Source organism: Argiope bruennichi, chromosome 3 (genome assembly GCF_947563725.1).
Source record: "Argiope bruennichi chromosome 3, qqArgBrue1.1, whole genome shotgun sequence".
NCBI classification, from domain to species: domain Eukaryota; kingdom Metazoa; phylum Arthropoda; class Arachnida; order Araneae; family Araneidae; genus Argiope; species Argiope bruennichi.
The window spans coordinates 80298662-80320929 of record NC_079153.1 but is presented as its reverse complement, the minus strand read 5'-3'; the positions used below and the strand labels follow the sequence as shown (position 1 = coordinate 80320929).

At 27.0% G+C, this 22268-nt stretch overlaps 1 protein-coding gene across 1 annotated transcript; it reads left to right on the top strand.

The window, feature by feature from the left end:
- Nucleotides 1-87: 87 nt before the first annotated feature.
- On the top strand, nucleotides 88-6918 carry LOC129963813 (tetratricopeptide repeat protein 33-like). Its single transcript, XM_056078382.1, has 5 exons — nucleotides 88-348; nucleotides 1449-1661; nucleotides 1804-1885; nucleotides 4804-4935; nucleotides 6199-6918. Exons 2-5 carry the CDS (start codon nucleotides 1450-1452, stop codon nucleotides 6364-6366), a joined length of 594 nt encoding a protein of 197 aa, XP_055934357.1. The 5' UTR covers nucleotides 88-348; nucleotide 1449; the 3' UTR covers nucleotides 6367-6918.
- The last annotated feature ends 15350 nt before the right edge of the window (nucleotides 6919-22268 follow it).

Sequence of the window (22268 nt, the reverse complement as noted above, 5' to 3'; positions counted from 1 at the left end):
GTTAAGTCTATTTCAAGAAATTAAAGTAATCTAATATCAAAATGTTAAAATACTTTCGAGGTAAAACCAGCTAGGTTTTCAATTGGAGTAAAATATAAACAGATTTCTTGTGTGAAAAAATTAACTCGTTAATCAGTTTTTTAAAAATAATAAGCACCACAATTCAAACATTAGACAAACGATCTGGTAATTTCCTTCAAGCGGAATCAATGTCACCTTTCTTTATTTGTTTTAAAATTCATTGCAAAAAATAATTGTTTATCAGGAATGAAATTCAATCCATTTTTTATATCATTAATTTAATATGTGCAGTCATATTTAAATTTTACACCTTTTCACGTTTTTCAAGTGAGTTCTTTTGATGTGTTGGGGATTATAGTATAAAGTCATATTTAAATATTTCAGCACAATATTTGTAATGCTTTTATTATATGCTGAAAAAAGTCCAGATGCATTTTCCCTTAAGTTCAATACACTAAATATTTATTCATTGCTTTATTTTTTTTACTTTGATTATTTAAGTTTTCATGAAGTCATTGTTAAAAATTAGTTTTGCTTTCAAGAAAAATGTATTTTCGGAAGATTAATTGAAACACAATTGACACTGAAATTCTGCTTATTATTTCATTAGCATTTGCTTTGTTTAACTAACCAAATATGATCAGCAATCATATAAATTGTAATTTTTGTTTATGTACCTTTTATATGTTTGATACAAACCATTATATTCATTTTCTTTTATAAAATATTATAATAATATTCTTTTCAATAGCATGAATTTCTTAATTTCTTAAGAATAAAATATTATAATAATCTCAAAAATTTCAAAATTTTAATTATTGAGATATTAACAAGATTCTAATTTTAACATTTTAATTTTGTTTTAAAAAAAATTACAATTTTTCATTTACCCTTATACAAAATGGAATTAAAACAGTCAAATTGATGAACTAAACAAAATGATCATGTAATAATCATTTGATTGATAATAATCATTTGATTATTGATGAAAATAAAAATATATATGTTAAATTAATAAGTATGCAAGCACTACCCCTAAGTATTGTAGCTAAACTGAATTCCTGTTTTGTAGCTTTATTGAAAAAGATTTATTCTAAAGAGATTAATGAAAATTCGATTTGAATTTTTTTATTATGTTGTAATTTTATGAGATTATCATTTTCATTAATACTTTACGTTGGCGCTACTTTCATGGTGATTTTCCTTTGTATTGTTTCTGAAAAAAATTATTTATAATTAAATTTATTAATTTTGAAAGAAAATATCTGTTTCTGCAATTAATGTCAATTAAAAAATAATGAATTTAATAATTTGGCAAATTTTATAAATTCATAACTACTTTTAATCTTAGCTATATGTTAATTTCAAAATTGTATTTTGTCATTGCAGTTACTCATGATTTTACTAATATTTTTCTTTATTTCTAGTATGACTACATTTGGATGGAAGCGGAAATCTGGGGAAAACATTTTAAAAGATACTTCTTTACAATTCTCTGCAGATTCTGAAACAGAAAATGTCACTGCAAATGATACTTGGTTAAAACGATACAAGCGTCGAAAAAAGGACGATGAAGAAAATAGAAAAATTAAAAGTGAAGAATTCAAAGCTGAAGGTGTAAAACTGGCACAACTTAATAGGTACTCTAAATCCGAATCCAACGTATTTATATTTTGTCAATGATTGTATTTCTTGGACATGATAGATGGCTAACTGATTATTCATTCTTTAATAAGATTTTATTTGATATATATTAGTATTTGTAATCTGATTTAACTTTAGATTTGATGAAGCAGTTGCAGAATGGGATAAAGCTTTAAACCTGATGCCTAGAGATGAAAAGACTTTAGAAATGAAAGCACAGGTAAGGTTTAAAATATATTTTTAATGCACTATGCATCACTGTAGTTTATCTTGCTCCATGATCATTGTATAAATCCATATATTTTGGGTTATCTAATTTCATAAGAAAATCTCAAGAAGGAAAGAAAAAGGGAACAAAATATAATTCCTTTAATATCATCATATTATTCATATTTAATATTAAAATATTCTAACCAGTATGTTAAAATATTGAAAAATTTTATAAAGGTAAAATTAATGAAATTTTACTGAATTTTATTTTTTTATATAGTTATTATTTATATTAAGAACAATTTCTGACTATAAATTCTTCAACTGAAACTTTCAAATTGGAAAGAAATTACCTTTGATGCCTAGATTAAAATACCTATATCTGTTGTTCAAAGGAATAGTATTGTCAAATGAACTATTATAATGCATTGATAATATCAATAATAATATCAAATTATTCATGTTTAAGTAAGTTTAAGAAAATTTGACTGAATGAATTTAAATTGGAAATGAATTTTATATGAGTAGTATTGTATATTTTTAAGAAGTATTTATTTTTAATATTAAAATTTACTGTATTTTATGTGTTTAAAAATTTTTTTGTTAATAAATATTGATTTTAACACTCTTAATTTCTTATATACCCTTAGATACCATTTGAAACACATTTTTTTAATGTGTGTATGTGTGAATTGGTTGATGCTAATTCTCAAATTATTTTAGTGGTAGAATTTCTGTAGACAAGTATCTAAACAGTTCACGTCTCTAAATTGACAGTAATTAGAATTTTGTTTAATATTCAACATTACCTTATATTTGAAGCATATAAGAAAGAAAAAATTAATCATAATAATGTAAAAGTAACAAACATTTATCAGTTGGTAATTGATACTATCTTTGCTTGCATTAATAAATGTATTAACAAAATAAGGAATTTCTATCATTAAATTCTTCTATTTTATTTTTGAGCTATATTTCATTTGAATATTCTATTGCCACTTTAAAGTAAGCAGTATTTAATTAGTCATCATAACTTTTACTGATTCTGATATTTTCCTGATAATTAAGTTACCTGTTACTTCATAATTTTTAGAAATTTCTTGGCTTTTTCATTCAATGTTATTAAATCCAGTAGATCCAATCCTTTTCAACAATAATATTACTGATATTTATATTCATTTCTCCTAAGGATGATTTGTAATGAGATATAAGGTAGTATTATTAATCAAATGAATAGTGATTAAAAATGTAACTTGATGTAAGGAATTAATGATCATATTCTACACCAACTGTTTGATCAATCAACTGGTGTTTTAGGATTATTGCATGTAAAAATTTTCAATTAAATCTTTTGTGTATAACTCAGTCTTAATGATTCCCCCTGCAATGTATTTTTAAACCTCAAATTTTGTAACTGATACTATTTTGTAGGCATATACCACTTGTGCTTAATGTGCTATACACCTACATTATTCTATTTGTTAAAACTACAGCTTCAACTAGCTCAATAATTTGCTTTTTGAATTGCTCATGTGATAAAGTGGATAAGGATAATAAGTGAAATCATTAACATCAAACTTTCATGTGGTATAAAATATGCTTCATAATTTTTGTAATACCTTAGAGAATTTTTATTTAGTGATTCATTTTTAAAAAATGTAGTGTTGTGCTATACAAAAGTAAAACTTCGAGCTTAGAAAGAAATATTGCATTTTTATACATCTATTTATAGAATAGAAAAAAGTTGTAGTTCTAAGAAATTTGTTTTCTATAAAAAAATATTATCATTGTTTACTTTTGAAAATAAATTTTATGTGTAATTACCAAGAAAAGTAGGGGGGGGGGTCAAAAGTTTTCATTGAAGCTATATTTTAAGAAGGAACCTACTCAATGTGAAAAAATAAATCACATTTTCATACTTTGGTTACCTACAGTGAAAGAAAAAATTGGAATGACGTATTTATAACATTGGAAGATATTAATTGCAGTAATGAAAAGTATTGTTATAAAAACTATCTAAAAGTATTTTTAAAAATTTATTAAAATTGGAGAATAAATTGTACAACTAAATTGATGTCATTAAAAAGATGACCTTTTGAATTTTCAGAGAATGTAAAAATTATTTTTGTGCTGTATTTTCAGAAGTTATCATAATAGAATGCCAAAATTTCACTTAATTTGTTTTTATTAATTAAGATTTCAAAAAAAGATCCCTGAAATAAGAAGCACAATACCAAGCTCCAAAGTATAGCTGTGCCAAATTTGATTATTCTGTTAGAAACAATCTGTTCTGTTCAATCAGCACACAGATTTTCGTTTAGTATTAGTAGAGAAGTATGATTCTGAGAAAATTTCTTTAATCTGGTTTATTGCTTCTGTTTGATTTATCATTATTAGTAAACAAAAAATAATTCCAAAATCTTGATTAAATATATTTCATCAAATATTAGTATTTTGCTTAATCTCCTTTGTTTATATTTATGTCATTTGATTGCATATTCTTATAGCTGGAATTTTTTAAAAATGATTATTGTTAAAAAATTATATAGAAAGCATAAATTTAAATTCCCTAAGTCATTAATAGGGAACAGCTTTTTGGAAGATCAATTTATACTAGATAACATTTTATACTAAATTATTTGGATTAATTATCTCTACTCTGTCTCAGAATTAGTTACCTTGAATAGTTGTAGTTGTAGAATATTAAAAATTTTAAATGCTATTAATCTTTAAAAAGAAAACTATTTTTTTTTTAAATTAACCCTTATTTTTGATAAATGAACATTTTTATAATTTTAAATTTGCTTTTAGAAATAATATTCCATAATATTCATCTAGTTTATATATATATATATATATATATATATATATATATATATATATATATATATATATATATATATATACTTTAATGTTTATTTCATATAGGCTCTTCTGCAACTGAATACTCCTTTTCCAGCTGTGCAGGCAGCTGAAAGGGCTGTGAAAGTTAATCCCACTTGGTGGGTTGCATATCAGACATTAGGAAGATCTCAATTAGGAATTGGAGATTTAAAAATGGTGATTTTTCTTTCTTTCTTTTTTTTTTTTTTTTTTTTTTTTTTTTTTACTTTTATATATATATATATATACAATACATTCACTTTTTTATAACACATAATTAATTTTCCTTATTTCAAAGAAAATCATTGTGTGTGTTCATATTATATATAATTTTAATAAAACTTCTTTTCATACATTGCATTTTTTTTTTGTCATCTTTCAATGAAATTATATTTGAAAATCAATCATAATGTATATAATATATGTATGTCATTCATATTCTGTATCATTCATCCAATGATATTATATAAAAATGACATTTTTTTAATAAAATTGATTAATTATTTTTGAATTAATTCAACTTTGATTCTAAAATTAAAAATTGAGAAAATTGGAAAAAAATATGGAGGGAAATGTAAGCAGTTTTTTAACAATTTTGCACTTTAACATATGATTTAACTGGATGTGTACGATTGTATATTGCCTGGCATATATTTATTTTAAATGTTAAATCTGTGAATAAAAATTACAGAATCAATTGAAATAGTATCACAAAAAAATATATTGTATTAGAATGGTGAATAATGAAATTAATTTTCAAGGCTTAAGCCTATTCATTTAATATCCTATTTATACACACAATGAATTAAATTTGATAGATGTAACTTGTGCATGTGGTGCAAAGGTTTATAATAAGAGTATGCAGTTTCAATTATTTATTCTTTTTCATATCTCAATAATATCTGAAATAAAATTTTGTTGGATTTTAAATAATATTTATTACAATTAATAATTAATTGTTTGATAATATTTTTATGAAATTAGACTCCTCTCTCTACTGCAAGTAAAATTATTTGTTATATTATAAATCCATTATTTTTATCTTATATTGTAATATTTAATATCATTTAATAAGAAATATAGGCAAATAGCTTTAGTCAATAAGTTTATTTACTAAAAAGAGTTTTTCTATTTCATCATTCATAGTGTGCATATAAGTAAGTTGGAATAATATTCATTTTTATTGAAATTAAAAATATTATTTTTGAAGAAGGATTATTTTTTATTATGTATATACTTTTACTAATTAATTCTTTGAAAATTTAATAGTATTAATTAATTTAAATATTTTTTCATAAGCAGTTTATTTGACAGCTACATAAATTTTTGAATCAAACATGATTCTTTTCCCCTTATCTAAACTGTTCATTACATTTTTGAATATATAAATGCATATTTAGTATTTAACTTTGTTCTATTATAATTTTTTTCTCCCAAAAGGCAAAAATAAGCTTTTCAAAAGCTATTCATCTGAATCCTATTGAAAAGGAATTGTGGGAAGAAGATTTAAAATGGACTCTTAGTCTGATTGAAGAAAAGGCAAAGCTGGATGCCGAAGTTGCTACACAAGTAGAAAAAGAAGTGAAGTTAGAACCGATTCTCTCTTAACTATATGTATGACTTGAATTTTTGTAACACAGTAATTTTAAAATTTTATATTTCTATAGTTAAAAGATTTGAAGACTTAAAATGATAAATATTTTTTAAGAGCCAAAAAATTTTAATCACCATTTTTCATGTTAAAGTGTCAAATAAGCTTCATTTTATAATGTGGTAAGTGTGGAAAGTGGTTATTAATTCTCTAAGTTGCTCAGAAGAATGTATAAAAACATCATTAGTGTGAATTCCTCCCTCCCTATTGATCGATCTCCCCTCTCACTCGCAAATTCCCAACATCTTCACATTTGTCACTTGCATATTTTATCATTTTTTTTTTTATTTCTTGAAGGCAGAATAGTTTCTTCTATTCATTTGGTTGAACTGTATATATCTATCATATATTTATTCCCATTCAGTTAACTGTGACCTTGTACTATGAATGTTCCTCTATTTCATTAAATCAGAATTTATATTAAAGCTAATTCTATAGGATTAGCTTTAATATAAATCAACATAATTTATACATAATTTTACCATTTTTATTTTGTTTTGTGCATGTGTAGAAAAAATATTTAAAATGTATAAAAATACATGTCAATAATTAAATAAACTTTTTTATTATTTGGAGTATTTACAGTTTCTTTCTATAAATTAGGAATACAACAGAGGAAAAAGAAAAACTTAAGAAAAATTAATATCTTACAGTATTTTTCCCCCCTCCTTTATCTTTTCATATTGATAAATAATCATATAATTCCATAACATAATGCAAAATTATATTTAATATCACTGTTCATTTGTGTTATTATTTAATTATTTTTTATTTTTTGGTAGTAATATGCAATTAATTAGAAAATATTGCTCTCAAAAAGATATTCTCATTATTCATGAAAAAAAACTGATATTATTAATACAATAATATAAAAAGGATATTTTATTTTATAATTGTCATAAAAAAAAAGAATTTGAATTATCTTTATTTGTACAAATATTAATTATTGATCTTAAATAGGAAGTGTATAAAGCCTTTTTCACAAAAGGAAACAAATCTTCTGTTGTCAAAATAATTTTTAAAGTAAAAAAAAATATAGAAAAATATAAAGATAGTTTTAAAAAGATTTATACATACTTTAGAAAGAAAGTAATTAATTTTGAGACACTGAATTTGACTATCAACGATTCATTTATTGTATACTTAACATATTGTATACTTATATGATATTGTATACTTAATTGTTTAGTATACAATATTTTTTTAGTTAAATTTTATAGTAAATTATTTTTAAATTATTACAATAATAAAATTTATGCACATGCACTTAAGTTTTCATCCTTTCTGTGTATGTAAATTCATCTAACCTTTTTTGGAATTAAAGTTTTAAATATATCTTCATATACATTGGAAGCTCATAAATATATCATGAGTGCTCTCAATAAGTAGTCTTTAAATCTGTAAAACCTCTTTCCCTCGTATCAATCTTCATTAAGGCTATAAATACTTTACGATTCATAAAGAGCTAAATAGTTTTTCAAACATATTATTAAAGTTTCAATTTATCAATGAAAGACTCGATTTCTTCTTTGTTTTATATCTATATAATTTTATGCTGTAAAAGCACTTCATTTGAAATATCCTAGGATATTTCAAATTCTATACATGTGTAGAAAAAATATCTAAAATGTGTAAAAATACATGTCAATAATTAAATAAACTTTTTTATTATTTGGAGTATTTACAGTTTCTATAAATTTCTATAAATTAGAAATACAACAGAGGAAAAAAAAAAACTTAATAAAAATGAATTCTATGAATTCCTTATATTATCTTGTATTAAAAATTTTTATCACATTTCAACTTTTATAAGCAAGTATAGTTATTTCTTCATGATTTCTTTAATAGCTCATAATATTATATTTAGATATAAATTAATAAAAATTATTTTGATAAAATTGAAATTCCAGGCACCTTTTTTTTTTTAGAATTTATAATGAAGAATATTACAAATGTTGTCAGGTATTATCATCATTATTTGATTTTTGTATTGTGCTGTTAGTCTCAAGATCATGATAAATAAACCTTCGGTTTTTATTTATTTACATTTCTGTGAAGTGAAACATTAAAAAAAAATTAGAAAATTACTTAAATTCCTGTGTAATGAAAGAATTCTTATTGTTAGTGAATATACTAAGCAGAGGAATTAATTTCAAAAATATGTGCGGTATAAATTGATTGTTAGAGTATTTATGACAATTGTGGTTAGTTATGGCTTTAAAAAAAAAGTGGTCTATCCAAAACTTTCTTCTCTATAATAAAGATGTTATCCTCTCCCCCGCCACCTTAGATAAGATCATGAATGCTGTGAGTGCTTAGATTTCTGTTTTCACTTATCATTGGCTTGGTGTAAAAACCACATAAGTAAAGAATGGAAATTTTTCATGGGACACTAATAATTGTTTAAAATGCCCATTAGGAACACTAATTTAATGAATTGACTTACGAGTATTTATAGAATTTGTGTTAGATTCTAACTCACATTTTCATAAGAATTTGGACTTGCATGTTTTGAAACAAAGTTAACGATATGAGAGTTGTGTGCTTCACAGTATAGTAAAAAAAATTGGTATATATTAATAGAGTCCAAAAGATCGTTCTTTGGCGTGAATTTAGCTTTTTATTGAATTTTGCTTGCAATAATGGACGAGTTTTTTTTCTTTCCATTAAGCGTTGACATAAGGTTCTTACACAAGTACCAGAAAACTGAATACGTATTGTGACCATCTTTTCTTTTAAGACCAATTGAAGCCAAATTTGACATAGAACTATAGTTGTAATCTCAAGAGCATATACCAAATCTCATTTATTTAAATCAATGTGTTTATATGCATGCTGAAGTACAGACCGATTGATGGATTTGATTCCAAATTTGGTATGGATATATATTTTAGATACTTAACCTTTGTACCAAATTCGATTTATCTGACTTTTTGGTCTTATCAAGTTTACTAGCATTCAAACAAACAAACTTCCACTGCATGGAATTTCATTCCACATTTGATAGAAATCCATAAATCTGTTATTAAATCCATACACCGATTTTCATCCATCTAGATCAAAGCGTTTTCACAGAGAGCCATAATTCCAAAAATGCATTTTTCAGATTCAGAGAGGTCTGATCATCAAGATCTCTTGTTCGAATTTTTGCACACTACTCTAAAGGGTAGAGTATATTTTCCTTATGCATTTACATTATCAATTACAATAATGTGGTTTGGTTTAGTTATATTAACGTCCCGTTTGAAGCAACAGTAGGGCTATTTTGGGACGGACCTCGTAATTTTGAACCACGTTCAGATGACGAGGACGACACCTGAGTTGGCACCCCCCTCTTCACACCACACCAGCGGGAGGACGTTTGGTCATGACGGATTTAACGTGCAACAGACCCCCTTACACTACGGTTCTTCGGTAGAATCAGGTCACAAACCTGAAACCCTCAGGTTCCGAAGCCGTGACCTTACCACCAGGCCACCGCAGCCCCTACAATAATGTGGAAAGGCATATTGATATTAATGCCAGCTTCGAAACTGTAATAATGAACTACCAAATGGTAAATTCCTTAAGCTTAGATAAATTTGGAGAATTTTTAAGTTTGTTTTGTAAATTTCTATTTTAATGTCTATATTGGTGAAATTCCTACGGAGCGTGTCTTTAGACTTATGTGTGTACATATTTTTTCCAATTATCTTTGTACAGAGTAGAGGCAGAATGAATAAATTTTTATCCTAAATTCTAAAACAGTGATTTATTGTATGCGAGTATCGATAGTTGATTTCCTTTGAATAAATATCTGACACATTATGGTTACATTTTGAATTATTATTGAAAGAAGAATTATTGCACACTTTTACTTTTTTTTTTTTCAATTTGATTAGGCTGAAAATTACAAGGTCCGGCCCCAAAGAGCTAACAAGAGAAATTTTTTAATGTAAGTTTAAGGGTAAAAATGTGAATATTTTTCGTTTTTAACCGGCTGGAGTGCTTTTCAAAATTTCTGGCATATTCTCTTATTAAGATGTTATCCCCCCCCCCCTTAAATTTTTGATCTTTGAGGCAAGTCTGTGAAACAGCAAAGTCAACCATCTAACACTCCGACTCGCCACGAAAGGCACACGGATTTAAACCATAAAACTGAATGACCGGACCGCCGCAACAGCAACATTGGCGGGAATTGTGGTTGAGTCCTAAGGGCCGTCACCGGCCACGGTACAACCCTCCCCGAAGGAAGCACGACCCGTCATCGATGGAAGGAGTCAGATCCCCCACCTATTAGTGTACCCTCCAGGGTGGCAAGATCCAACCACCGTGCCGGAAGCATCTCATCCTCATTTTGAGGTGCCCCCCCGGGGGTTGTGAAAGAGCAAAGCTATCTTTCTAGCTTTTTACGTTTTTTAAATTATCGGGTACTCGAACAGCTGGACAGATAGATTTTCTCTGAATGAATTTCCTCACAATTTGATAGAAATCTACAAGTTTGTTGTTAAGTCCATATACCAAATTTCATCCGTTTAGCACAAAGCGGTTTTGAACTATCGTGTTTACAGAGAGACAAACATAATTCCAAAATTGTTGTTTTTCGAACTCGGGAAGATCTTAAGACAGGAAATATGTCAAAATCTCAATTTCGAGGGTTTTTTTTTTTTTTTTTTGACGATTATTTTACCTTTTCTTTGTATACTTCGTATACCAGAAAATAAAAATCTGAGAAAGCTAATATTTTAGTTTTTTGAAAATAATTGAAGAACGATTCACTAATTTTTAAATAAAAAAATCCATTTTATATATTAAAATTTCGCAAAATAATTGCTTTACATTTCAACTGGAAGAAAATTTCCCATACAATTTTTAAATAGTGGAGAATTTAGAGAAAATGAAAATATATGCAGTGCAATGCACATAATTTCCTAATCCTTTATCCTAATAATGTATAAAAAAATGCTTAGTTTTAACTACTGTGTACTTATAATCTCTAACTACTCTATACGTTCCTATAATTTCTATGTATCACGTGTTTCTAGAATGAAAGAATCTTATCATAGTATAATTTTTCGAATGGTGAGTAAAACACGTTATAATTGTTTTTCTTTGTATGCATTTGATAAAAATCAGTGGTTACATTACTATCAGTATTATCGATTTTCAAGGTCTAATATTTTTAACCTTGTAAAGAATACGGTTAATAGTAGAAGAAGCGTGCGTCTTCCGTCCAAGATAGCAGACGCGATAATTCGCCTATTCCGAAGCTCGTTTCTAGAGGTTCATTTCCTACGAATGCATCCTTCCTGTTTTCGACGAAATCTCCTCTTTCCGTTTTATTCTCCGCTAATGTGGTGACAGAAAATAAAAATCGCAGAGAAGCAGTTGCACAATTTTGTTAGAAAGATGCACCGAGTATGTGTTTTGAAACGAGAGGAATGTCAAGGTATAAAAAAAATGCTTCTTGGTAGCGGTAATATTAATGCGTATCCCACGACCAATTATGCAATTGTGAACTTCCTATCTAATTTCTAATGTACTTCTTTATCAGCTAATCACACTGATTTTTTAATGATTTTACATTATTCTTAATAACTCAGCATTTGTCTGCTGAATTAAATTCCCATCTTTTATTTAAAATTGTATTTTTGCGTCATTATACAAATTTTGATGAAGGACAATTCCAAGAAAGAGAAAAAAATTTGAGATAATTAATTTAATTAATAATTAAAAGGATTTTATATCTGCCATCTACTTCTTTTAAAAGCTGTCATATTACGAAAATATATTCCAGCGTTTTCCAAACTACTATATATGTACCAATAATTGTAGATTTCATCATTTTTGGTGAAGCAATTTTTGCACAAAAGATTCAATTAAATGTTCAAGATGAATGTAAAATAAAAATTATAATTTTTGCAAAAATTATATTAGCAGTTCACTTAAACCAGGCATTTCCTATCTCTTTTTCCACCTCCCGTATCTTTTATTTTATTTTATTTTATTTTTTTAATTTTTGACCGCACCATGCTGTCTATTCCACACTTCGAACTCTATGCAGAGCAAATTATTTTTTATAAATATTGTTAAGGGCTTAAATTAGCTTAAGTATAACAATCTGAATTGATGACACTTGTAATATATATATTTTTTTATATTACTTTTATTCCAATTTTTTTAATTCAATACCAAAATAAATAAATGCATTTACTGGCCGTAAAAATTATTCTTGCTTTCTGTAAAATTATAGAGACAAGCATCTCTCTTTCTCTCTCTGTGTGTGCGTATGTGTGTGCTTGTGTGCGTATGTGTGTGCTTGTGTGTGTGTGTGTGTGTGTGTGTGTGTGTGTGTGTGTGTGTGTGTGTGTGTGTGTGTGTGTGTGTGTGTGTGTGTGTTTGTTTCACTACTTTTTCTTCCATTACTATTTTACTATTTTCAAAGCGTGCGAGTTGATACGGAAGGAATATTGCTTGAAAAAATTAAAGTAATAAGTTTTATTAATCAAATTGAATTTTGTAGTCACGGTTGCCTTGTGGTATCAGTTTGAGAATTGGATAACTCCAGGCTCGAAATCCGACTCCATAAACATCTGTTGTCATGGCCAAACCTCTTCTCACCGATGCAGAGATTTGGAGGAAGAATCTTCCCTGTAATCCGATTGTCGTTCAAAATTCTGCCTTAAAATAGCCCTCGGGTAATTTTTATAAAAAGCGGATAAAAACTAAACTAAACAATTTAACACATTATTATATTTTTGTGGATGTTCATTAATTCGGGAATGGTATTGGGAATAGAAAAATTTAGAAGAAAAGACTTCTCAAGCAGCAAAAATTTAAAAGAAAAACGGATTCTCTCCATTTTAAATTTCAGCTACAAAAATGTTTCGGAACTCAAAATTTTTGATACGCTATTCATGTATATACTCAATGCAATAGAAAAGTTATATTGTTGTTCACAGAAATACAAAAAAAAAAAAAAAAAAAAATCCTCGTTTTTAATTTTTATTTTTTTATTTTGAATAATTCCTTTTTAATATTGTGACCTGGTTTATATTTGTTCAAAATAAAATGAATGAATAAAGAAATAAAATACAATAAATGAAATTTTAAACAATTGAAATTAAAAATTTTCCTTACTTGTACGTCTTCATATCTAATACGCTACATAAAAATTTATGAAACCATGAAAATGTTATAATTTGAAAACTAAATAAAAACTGTGTCAATTAGCAATTGGATGACTAACATTTGGGTTTTCCCTGCACCACCCGGCAATTGTTACGCCACGTACAGCCAGCTGTATCGAAAGTAATTTCTCAAGTAGGACCGTATCCTCGTTTCAAAACGATTATCACCAGTCCTTTCACTAACCTTCACCTCTTAATTCGAATTGAGACTACCATTAACCCTTGTGATACTTGCAATAATCAAATGAATAAAAATTAAATCATTTTACATTTTGTAATGATAAATAAAACCGGTTAGCCAACACGTTAGGATGAAAGCGCGAATTAATTGACACCGCTAAACAGTTAAGGCAGATGATTTCTTCGTTGCCTTTACTTAAATAAATTCTAAATACCAAATTGAACACATATTCTGTAGTTTGCTTTTTTACAGTAATATGTGCTTTAATTATCATTTGAAGCATGGCCCAAAAATATACTATAAATAATTATTTTATCAACTAGTTTTAAATACAAATACTTTGGAATGAAATAACGCTACACAATTTTTTAAATAAAATGACTTTTTTAAGTTTTTTATTTTTTTAAACTCCCGTTAAGATGTTTAGAATTTATTATAAGCAACTGACTGATGTTATTCAGTTAAAAAAGTTCTGAAAGAATGTCGATTCCTAAATCTTAACTTTAAAAGGGTTGTCATTTTATTTTAATATTAACAAGAAATTCCTAAGTTTCGATTCGCTCGCATATCATGTTTCATACCTAAAAAAGAAAATCATAAAGCTATTTAAAAATAATAATTTCTTCAGTAAACAATAAATAAAACCCTTTCTTTTAGCAATAATAATAATAATAATAATCAGTATCTTTCTGTGTGGGTGTGTGTATTAGTGCCGTTTATATCGTTAAAATATTAGCTTTATGCAAAACTTTTATTTGATTACAAGAAAAAAAGAGGAAATAAAATGTGCATCATAAGTTAAAAACTTTCTTAGAGTAATGAATATCAGCTATTATTTATTTATTAGAAATTTTTTCTGAAAGCTTTTTATATATGGATTTTTTTATTTTTTGCATGTAGAATCAACTAAAAAGTAAACATGTATAAGAAATTCCCACTTAAATTTGATGTTGCAATCAAAGAAATTTTTTTTAAATAATTCATTAAAATTCTCTTAATAATATCAACTATTTTATTCAGAATGATTCATTTGCTACAATCGTTATTCCATTGCAACATCTCTACTATTGGATTACATTTGGAGAAATTATCGAAAAAAAATTATTTATGCTAAAATAATCGAAATAAATTTAATATTCAAAATAGCGTCCTAAAAAAAAGTCCCAGAGAACAGGTTTATTCGGCTTCCAACTATTTTCAAGGTTTTACTGTACGTTAGTAACAAAGTTGTACTTTGTTTTTCAATGCCATTCATTTTGTGTTGGTGAAGTGACGAGCGATTTCCTGGTGCTCTAATCACAATAGTTAAAGAACTAAACAGTTTCAACTCTCACGAATTCACGGTAAACTTGACCTTGACGGTAAAACTGGTTTCAAAAATTAAAGAAAGGAAATCTATAATGAATGTCATATTTGTTGTAGTTCCGTGTGTAAAGTATTTTTTCCATTTTTGAAATAACAATCATGGCATTATTTTTATGGTAGTTGGAGTTCCTGGTAAAGGGGCGGTCTCTACGAGTACTTCTACTTTGATGTCTGCTTCCTTTTTTTCTTACTTAATGATGGTAAAAAATCCAAATAACCAAAAGACTTATCTCTTTCTCCTATAGAGCATATACAGAGGTTCCCAAAAGTAAAGTCCAGTATCATTTTAGTCTTTTTCATACCACCTTCATGTGAATTCTGAAAAAGAAATCGATTTAATTTTAATTTTATTTTGTTATAAAAGTGAAAATGCAAGAAATCAGAGATAAAAAGCCTCATGGAAGTGATCAGACATCTATCATATTCGGATAAAATCATAATTAACTTTTTTTGTATTTTGGTGACATTTAAAAAAATTCTTTGGTTTTATTCATTATTTTCTTGTTTCTTTATGTTCGATTTATTATGCACAGTCGTAGGGAAACAACAAATAGCATTCCAAAAGTGATTATTTTGTTTGTAGTAGCGGTAAATCATCTCGGAATATTACTAAATTTTACATTTATTCCTTTCTGTAAAGGTATATGTGATAAAACACTTTAAAGAAGAAAATTGAATCGAAAACAAGAATTTTTAAAAAGTCACCCAGTAAATTAAATACAACACAATAAGAAATTTATAGTTAATAAATTTGTGGAATGTTTGAAAATTGAAATTTTGAAAGCATTTTGATAAACTCCAAAGAATTTAACAAAATATTTTCTACTTCAATTTCAAATGAACGACGAGTACTCAAATCAAGTAGATTACTCGGAGGTTCAGACCAAAGAAAAATTTCGTTAGGGTAAAAAATAGAAGGCATAGATTTTCCTTCTAGTAATCAAATATAAATAAGTTTGAAATGTATTGGAATCGTTTTTTATTTGCGGATGAAAACAAATTTAACATTTTAAATTTTGATGGCCATACACAGAGAAGAAAAATGATGCATTTATTCCAAAGAAGTGAGTTGGAACAATAGAGTTTAACGGGCGCGTGTCAGTATCAAAACTAAGTAATTTAGTATTTATTGACAGAAGAATGAAGCATGATCTTTATACAAATATTTTGAAAGACAATTTAAAATTATCTACTCGAAATTCGGGTACTAAAAACAACTTTTTTTTTATCACTATAACAACTTTTTTCTGATGTCTCCGTAAACATCCACAAAATCTGAAAGAGCCACCTCAATCGCTGTTTTAAACCCAATAGAAAATATTCAAAGATATGTGGGAATTAAAGTAGGAAGTTCCAATATTAATATGAAAACAGAACTAAAAAAGGAATTGGTGAGAAAATGGAAGTACATTGATGTAGAAATAATAGCAAGAACAACAGCAACAAAATTCTAGTTCTTTCTATGCTCAGACATTAAAAAGGTGTTATGGATGATGCAGAATATTTTATTGAATTGTAAGTGATCGGAATATCATAATATTTAATAATATAAATAGATTTCCATAAACTATATGAAAACTTTTGTGCGATCACATTTTTGTTTCATTTTGATTACTGATTTTTTTAAAATGTATATACTTAAAATATTTAATGAAGTTTTCAAACAACAGTTAGAGATATTATTATAAAATTTATTAATTTTTAGTAATGGATAGAGCAATATTCTTTAAAATCCTTGCGTGTACAAACACTTTTAGGGGCCACTATATGGATAAAAAATCGTTAAACATTCGACTTCGAATTTTTGAACTCCACGTTGTAGATCTCTCTGAAACCGAAAAACCAATTTCTGGACCAAAATAACTAAAAAAAACGTGAACTAAACATATGAAATCTGATAAACGGTCTTTTCCACAGAATTGTAGGATATTTTTTTTTCCCCTTATTCAGATTTGGACAAATTCCTCTTATTGGAAATCTCTCTGTCTGATTACCAGCAAAATAACATAAAATAGCAAAGAACTAAAAAAAAAAAAAAAGTGAGTAGGTTGGTGGGGACATTTGATTTTATTGCTAGAAATATAGATTAAGTTCAAATGTTGGATAAAATTCCTTAACTATCTGCCGATCTGTCTATTATTGATCATGTGAAAGTGACAACTTAATAAAACAACAAGACAGATGAATAAATTTTATTCCCTAATTTTTACACTGAAATTGACACTTTTCTTAAATTTTTGATTAAAGAAATCAAACGACATTCTCATTTCATTAAAAAAAACAAAAAACTTTATACTTCTTTTATAATTATTGTGTTTATTTTTACAAATTGACAAGTTCTTCTGATTTGAATTTTGTTCAAAATTTGAAAGAAATCACCAGTTTTCGTGTAAAATTCATATGCCAGATGTCATTCATCTATCTCAAAGTGTTTTTGAATTTTTGTACCACATAGGACAGAAAAAAGAAGAAAAGTGCAAAAATGCATATTATTATTTTTGCAAAAAATTGCAAAAATCATAAGCGTCAAAATCTCAAATTCAAATTTTTAATGATATAATACATTCTCTTTGTATGCTACGTACACGAGAAAATAAAAACATCACGTGTGCCTTTTTTATTATGATATAGCCAGGGGGTGGGAATTGAATTCAGATGGCACAAAAACTTAAGACAGAATAGAATTCTATTTAATAGTGCTCCTAACAATATTTTTGAAAAATGAAATGGAAACGGGCCTAGAAAATTTTAATATACCTTATTCTAAATGAAATGTGTAATAAAAAGAATCTAGAACATTCCTTTCTTCTTGACACGTGTCACATAGTCTTTCGATACAATCCTATCTTTCCGATATCACCGTTTGAGAAGATAATGCTGACATTTCCGATTAGCATTCTTATTTAGAAATTTCTCTCCTCTAATCTGTTTGAGAAAGTCTGGCTGTCACTTGAGCAAATGCTACGTCAAAGATTGAGTCAGAGAAGGAAGGAAAAGTGTTTAAGATAGAGGAAGAAAAATTTTATCACTTTACTTATCAATGGCGTTCCTAGAGATTAAAAGAGTTGCGAATCACACCGGATCAGAGTCTGCAGAGGAATAGTTGCTTTGAAAGATGTTTGAAATTATTTCGTTGTAAAAAGCTCCAGAGAAATATAAATTTATAAAAACGGAAAATTGTCATCATATCATAAAACTAAGCGTAAATAAGATAAAACTAAAAATTTTTGCTCAGTTCTTAACAATCAAGTTACATTTTTTCATTACTTTTATTATATTAACGCAGCGTTTTGAAGCAACAGAGGGAACTGGTCTCGTGGTCTGATAACGAAAAGACAATAAGACCGTCACTTTATTTTAAAAATTCTACTCCACATCAGCAGGAGGAAATTTAACATAAACCAGACCTGTACACACACTTCTTAATCTACGGAATCTGGTCTCAAATTTAGAAACATTCGCTTCCGGAGCTGAGATTTTACCATCAAGCGGCCGTAGCTCATTGAAGTTCCAATGTGTTTAATGAGACATATTAAAGTTTTATAACGACAAAGCTAGATGCGATGGCCAGTTGGTGGGGTCTCGATTTGGAAGCTCAGTGGCTTCAGATTCGAAACCCGATCCTAGTGATGAATGATCCCAGAACGAATTAAATTGAAGTAATTTCAAAAACTATCACAGAAAAATGTTAGCATTTCGCTTAGTTTTCAATTAATTAAAATTCTTACATTTAAAAAAATATCTCCCCAATGTGCATTCCCTCTTTCCAAAGTACTCTATTTGCTCTGAATGTTATAACTCTAAGATGAATAGTCCGACCTGAAGAGCATCAATACGCACATACACAGAAGGACACGTATTCCACTTTATAATTATTAGAGATAATTCGTATTTCCTTTTTACTTCCAATCATTAACCTAGCTTTTTTTAAGTGATTTAATTATTGAATGTTCTTCCCGCACCAATACTCCATTTCCAACTTGAAACTATGGTTCCTTTGAAACCTAAACCTCTAATATTTCATAAACTAACCTAACCTATTCATATTCATTCATAAGGAACTAAGCATTTGTAAATTCCCTTAAAAACTGCAGTAAATTTTAGTATTTTTTTTAATCAACGGCTATAAGTTAAAAATTACATAATAATACATACTCATCAGAGAAATTAAAAGATGCAAACAAAAAATATTAAGAATTATACTATTATTTTTATCGAAAAGAAAGCAAGAATAAGAAATGGCGTTTCTTCCAGATTCTTCGGAATATAATCAGGTAAAAATTACAGGGATTTGAATAAAATAGTGATTTTTCGATCACGGAAGCATTGGTTCAATATTTCCACGTGCATAGGCAAAGAATAATAACAATTTTCGTCATGTTTAAACAAGGAAGAAGAAGAAAATTTGCTTCTATCTTTGTTTTCACATGAGAAAATTGTTTCGTTACTAAACTTTTAAAAAGTTATTCTTCTTGAGAAATCACAAGAAGCAGTTTCTACTTTTTCAAATACGAAATATCGGAAAAGTATTTAAATCATCAAAAAATTCGAATTCGAGATTTTGTTTACATTTCAGAGGTTCCAGAGCTCGAAAAACGAATTTTTGACATTATATTTGCTTATGAACGTGATAACTCAGAAATATGTTTAAGCTATATGAATGGAAATTGATAAATGGACTTACTTACAACCAAATTTGTAGATTTCTATTAAATTTTAAATGAAATCTATTGCCAGGAAATCTATCTGACTAACTTTTCGAGTTCAAGCGAACTGGATAGCTACAAAATGCAAACAGCTAAATAAATACAATTTGGTATACAGGTTTAGATCTAAAATTTAGATTCCTGCCCAATTTTGAATCAAATCTATCAAACGCTTACCCGTCTGTTGGTTTATACATTCGAATGCATGTAAATTGAATAATTCATAAATGAAACAATGACTTAAACCAATGATATTCGACATATGATTTCTTATATTATTAATATATATATATATATATATATATATATATATATATATATATATATATATTATTTATGATCGGGTTGGCGTCAATAATCTCAGAGCTTGGCAACAAACTTGGCAACGGATTTGGCACCATTGGTCAACTTTGGCGACCAAATAGAAATTACTGGACAAATTTAATTAATTAATTAGTATTTGAAAAAAATTGCATTTACATTAAGTGTCATCCACTACAAGTATAAAAAAATGTATTGAATTGATGAATAAAAAGTATTTTATTAACGATTGAATATTTGAACAAGATATATATATATATATATATATAAGGAGAGTGTGAACTAATAGTAAGAATTGAAAAAAAAAATGTCATTTTGATTTCAATTGATCGTGGCAAAAAGTGGCAAAAATACATATTCTTATGATAATAAAAATGCAAGATTCATGCCAAAAATCTATATTTCTTATTGTTCGTAAATGTTATGCATGAAATTTGCAGCCATATTCAAGAGCCACAATTTTATATGCAATGAAGGGGATAAAAAAGTCCTTCATAGAAGAAACATTCTAGGAGATCATTCCCTCTGTTTATGTTTAGTTCCTCATTTGATTAAAGCCAAATTTGTTTGTAATTTTACTACTAATGACTAAATAAAATACTAATGAAAAAATAATAAAACTACTGAATGAGTGTAACCCTTCAAATATTAAATGAAATCATTACTGAAGAAAGAAATATATATACCAAAAATCAAGAATTTTGTGTTCCTAATGTCGTTCAAATCTAAATGAAGAGTATCTTTAAATAGAAATAAGCAGATAAAACATGAATTAATATATTTTAAATCTTCGAAGAATTGTGATTAACTTTTTCCTGCTACACGTAATTTAGGAAATAAAATAATGTTATGGAATGGAATCATTTTTTCCCAAAATTCCCATTTTTGATTTTAGACTAGATTGGCATGGAGCGTCATGAAAAATGCGCGAGGTTAGTTCAACCTGCATCGAACCGAGAAAAATAGCCAATATTTCATATTCGTCAAAATTAAAGTTCAGCTGCTGTATGACGTATTATTGTGGCATGCACAGGTAATTAATTGCATCGAAAGTAACATAATGGATGCATGCGTATTATAATATTCTCTTCAGATCGGTCACATTAATAAGTTAGTTTCTAGATGCGGCTTAAAATAAAGATAAAAACCATTTTATTTAAATGAAGCGGATATTATTTTTTAATTTCTTATATAGTTAACCTGTCAGTCTGAAAAATAATCATTTATAAATAAATAAAAAAAACCTACAAAAAATTGATTCATAAAATTTTAAATCACAACTTGATATATGAATTATTTGTTAGAATAGATGATTTTTGTTTCACTTTCTTTCATGTTTTATTACGAATTCGTTGATATTACCACTATAATTTAGATTCTTCTTTTTGGCTTAATTTTATTTGATAGACATAATGACTTAAAAAGTAAATCATTCTAGATTATTGTTCGATCTCAAGCAATTTTTTTATTATTATTTCAAGAAAAAAATTCTGCAGATGCGATAACAATTGGCAGCATTATTATAATTTTCAGAAGAGTAAAGAAATTTCACTACAATTCTCACAAATTATTTTTAAATGTTGTTATTCTGGAAAATAAAACCCAAAGTCGAATCTTGACTTCATGAAGTAAATCAACGCAATCCGTATGGTTTTACGAAATAGCATTTAAATTTTTTTAACATTTAAGAACATTCTCAATCACTTTGTGCACATTATCCGAATTATACATATAGAAAAAAAATAACTAAAAAAATCTTGAAATTCAAGATTTTTTTTCACTTAAAAGAAGAAAAAAATGGCACTATAGAATAAAAAAATATTGAATTTCGAAATGCTTTTACCAATAGAAGTCGGTTAATTTTATCCTTCATAATTTTTTTTCTATTTGATTTTTAAGTTTGGATAACATTTTTAACTAGTTCTACTTTATACGGCCCTCTGAGAAAATCCAAATTACTATTCTTATTTATTCAAACTTTTCCTTTTTTAAGATAAGTAATCATCCATGATCATCGTAAGTCTGAGCAGAAGTATCATTAAAGTATCTAATCACTCATTAAAGTATCTAATATCAATCAGTCAAATCAACTATTTAATTCACAGCAATCAAAGAAA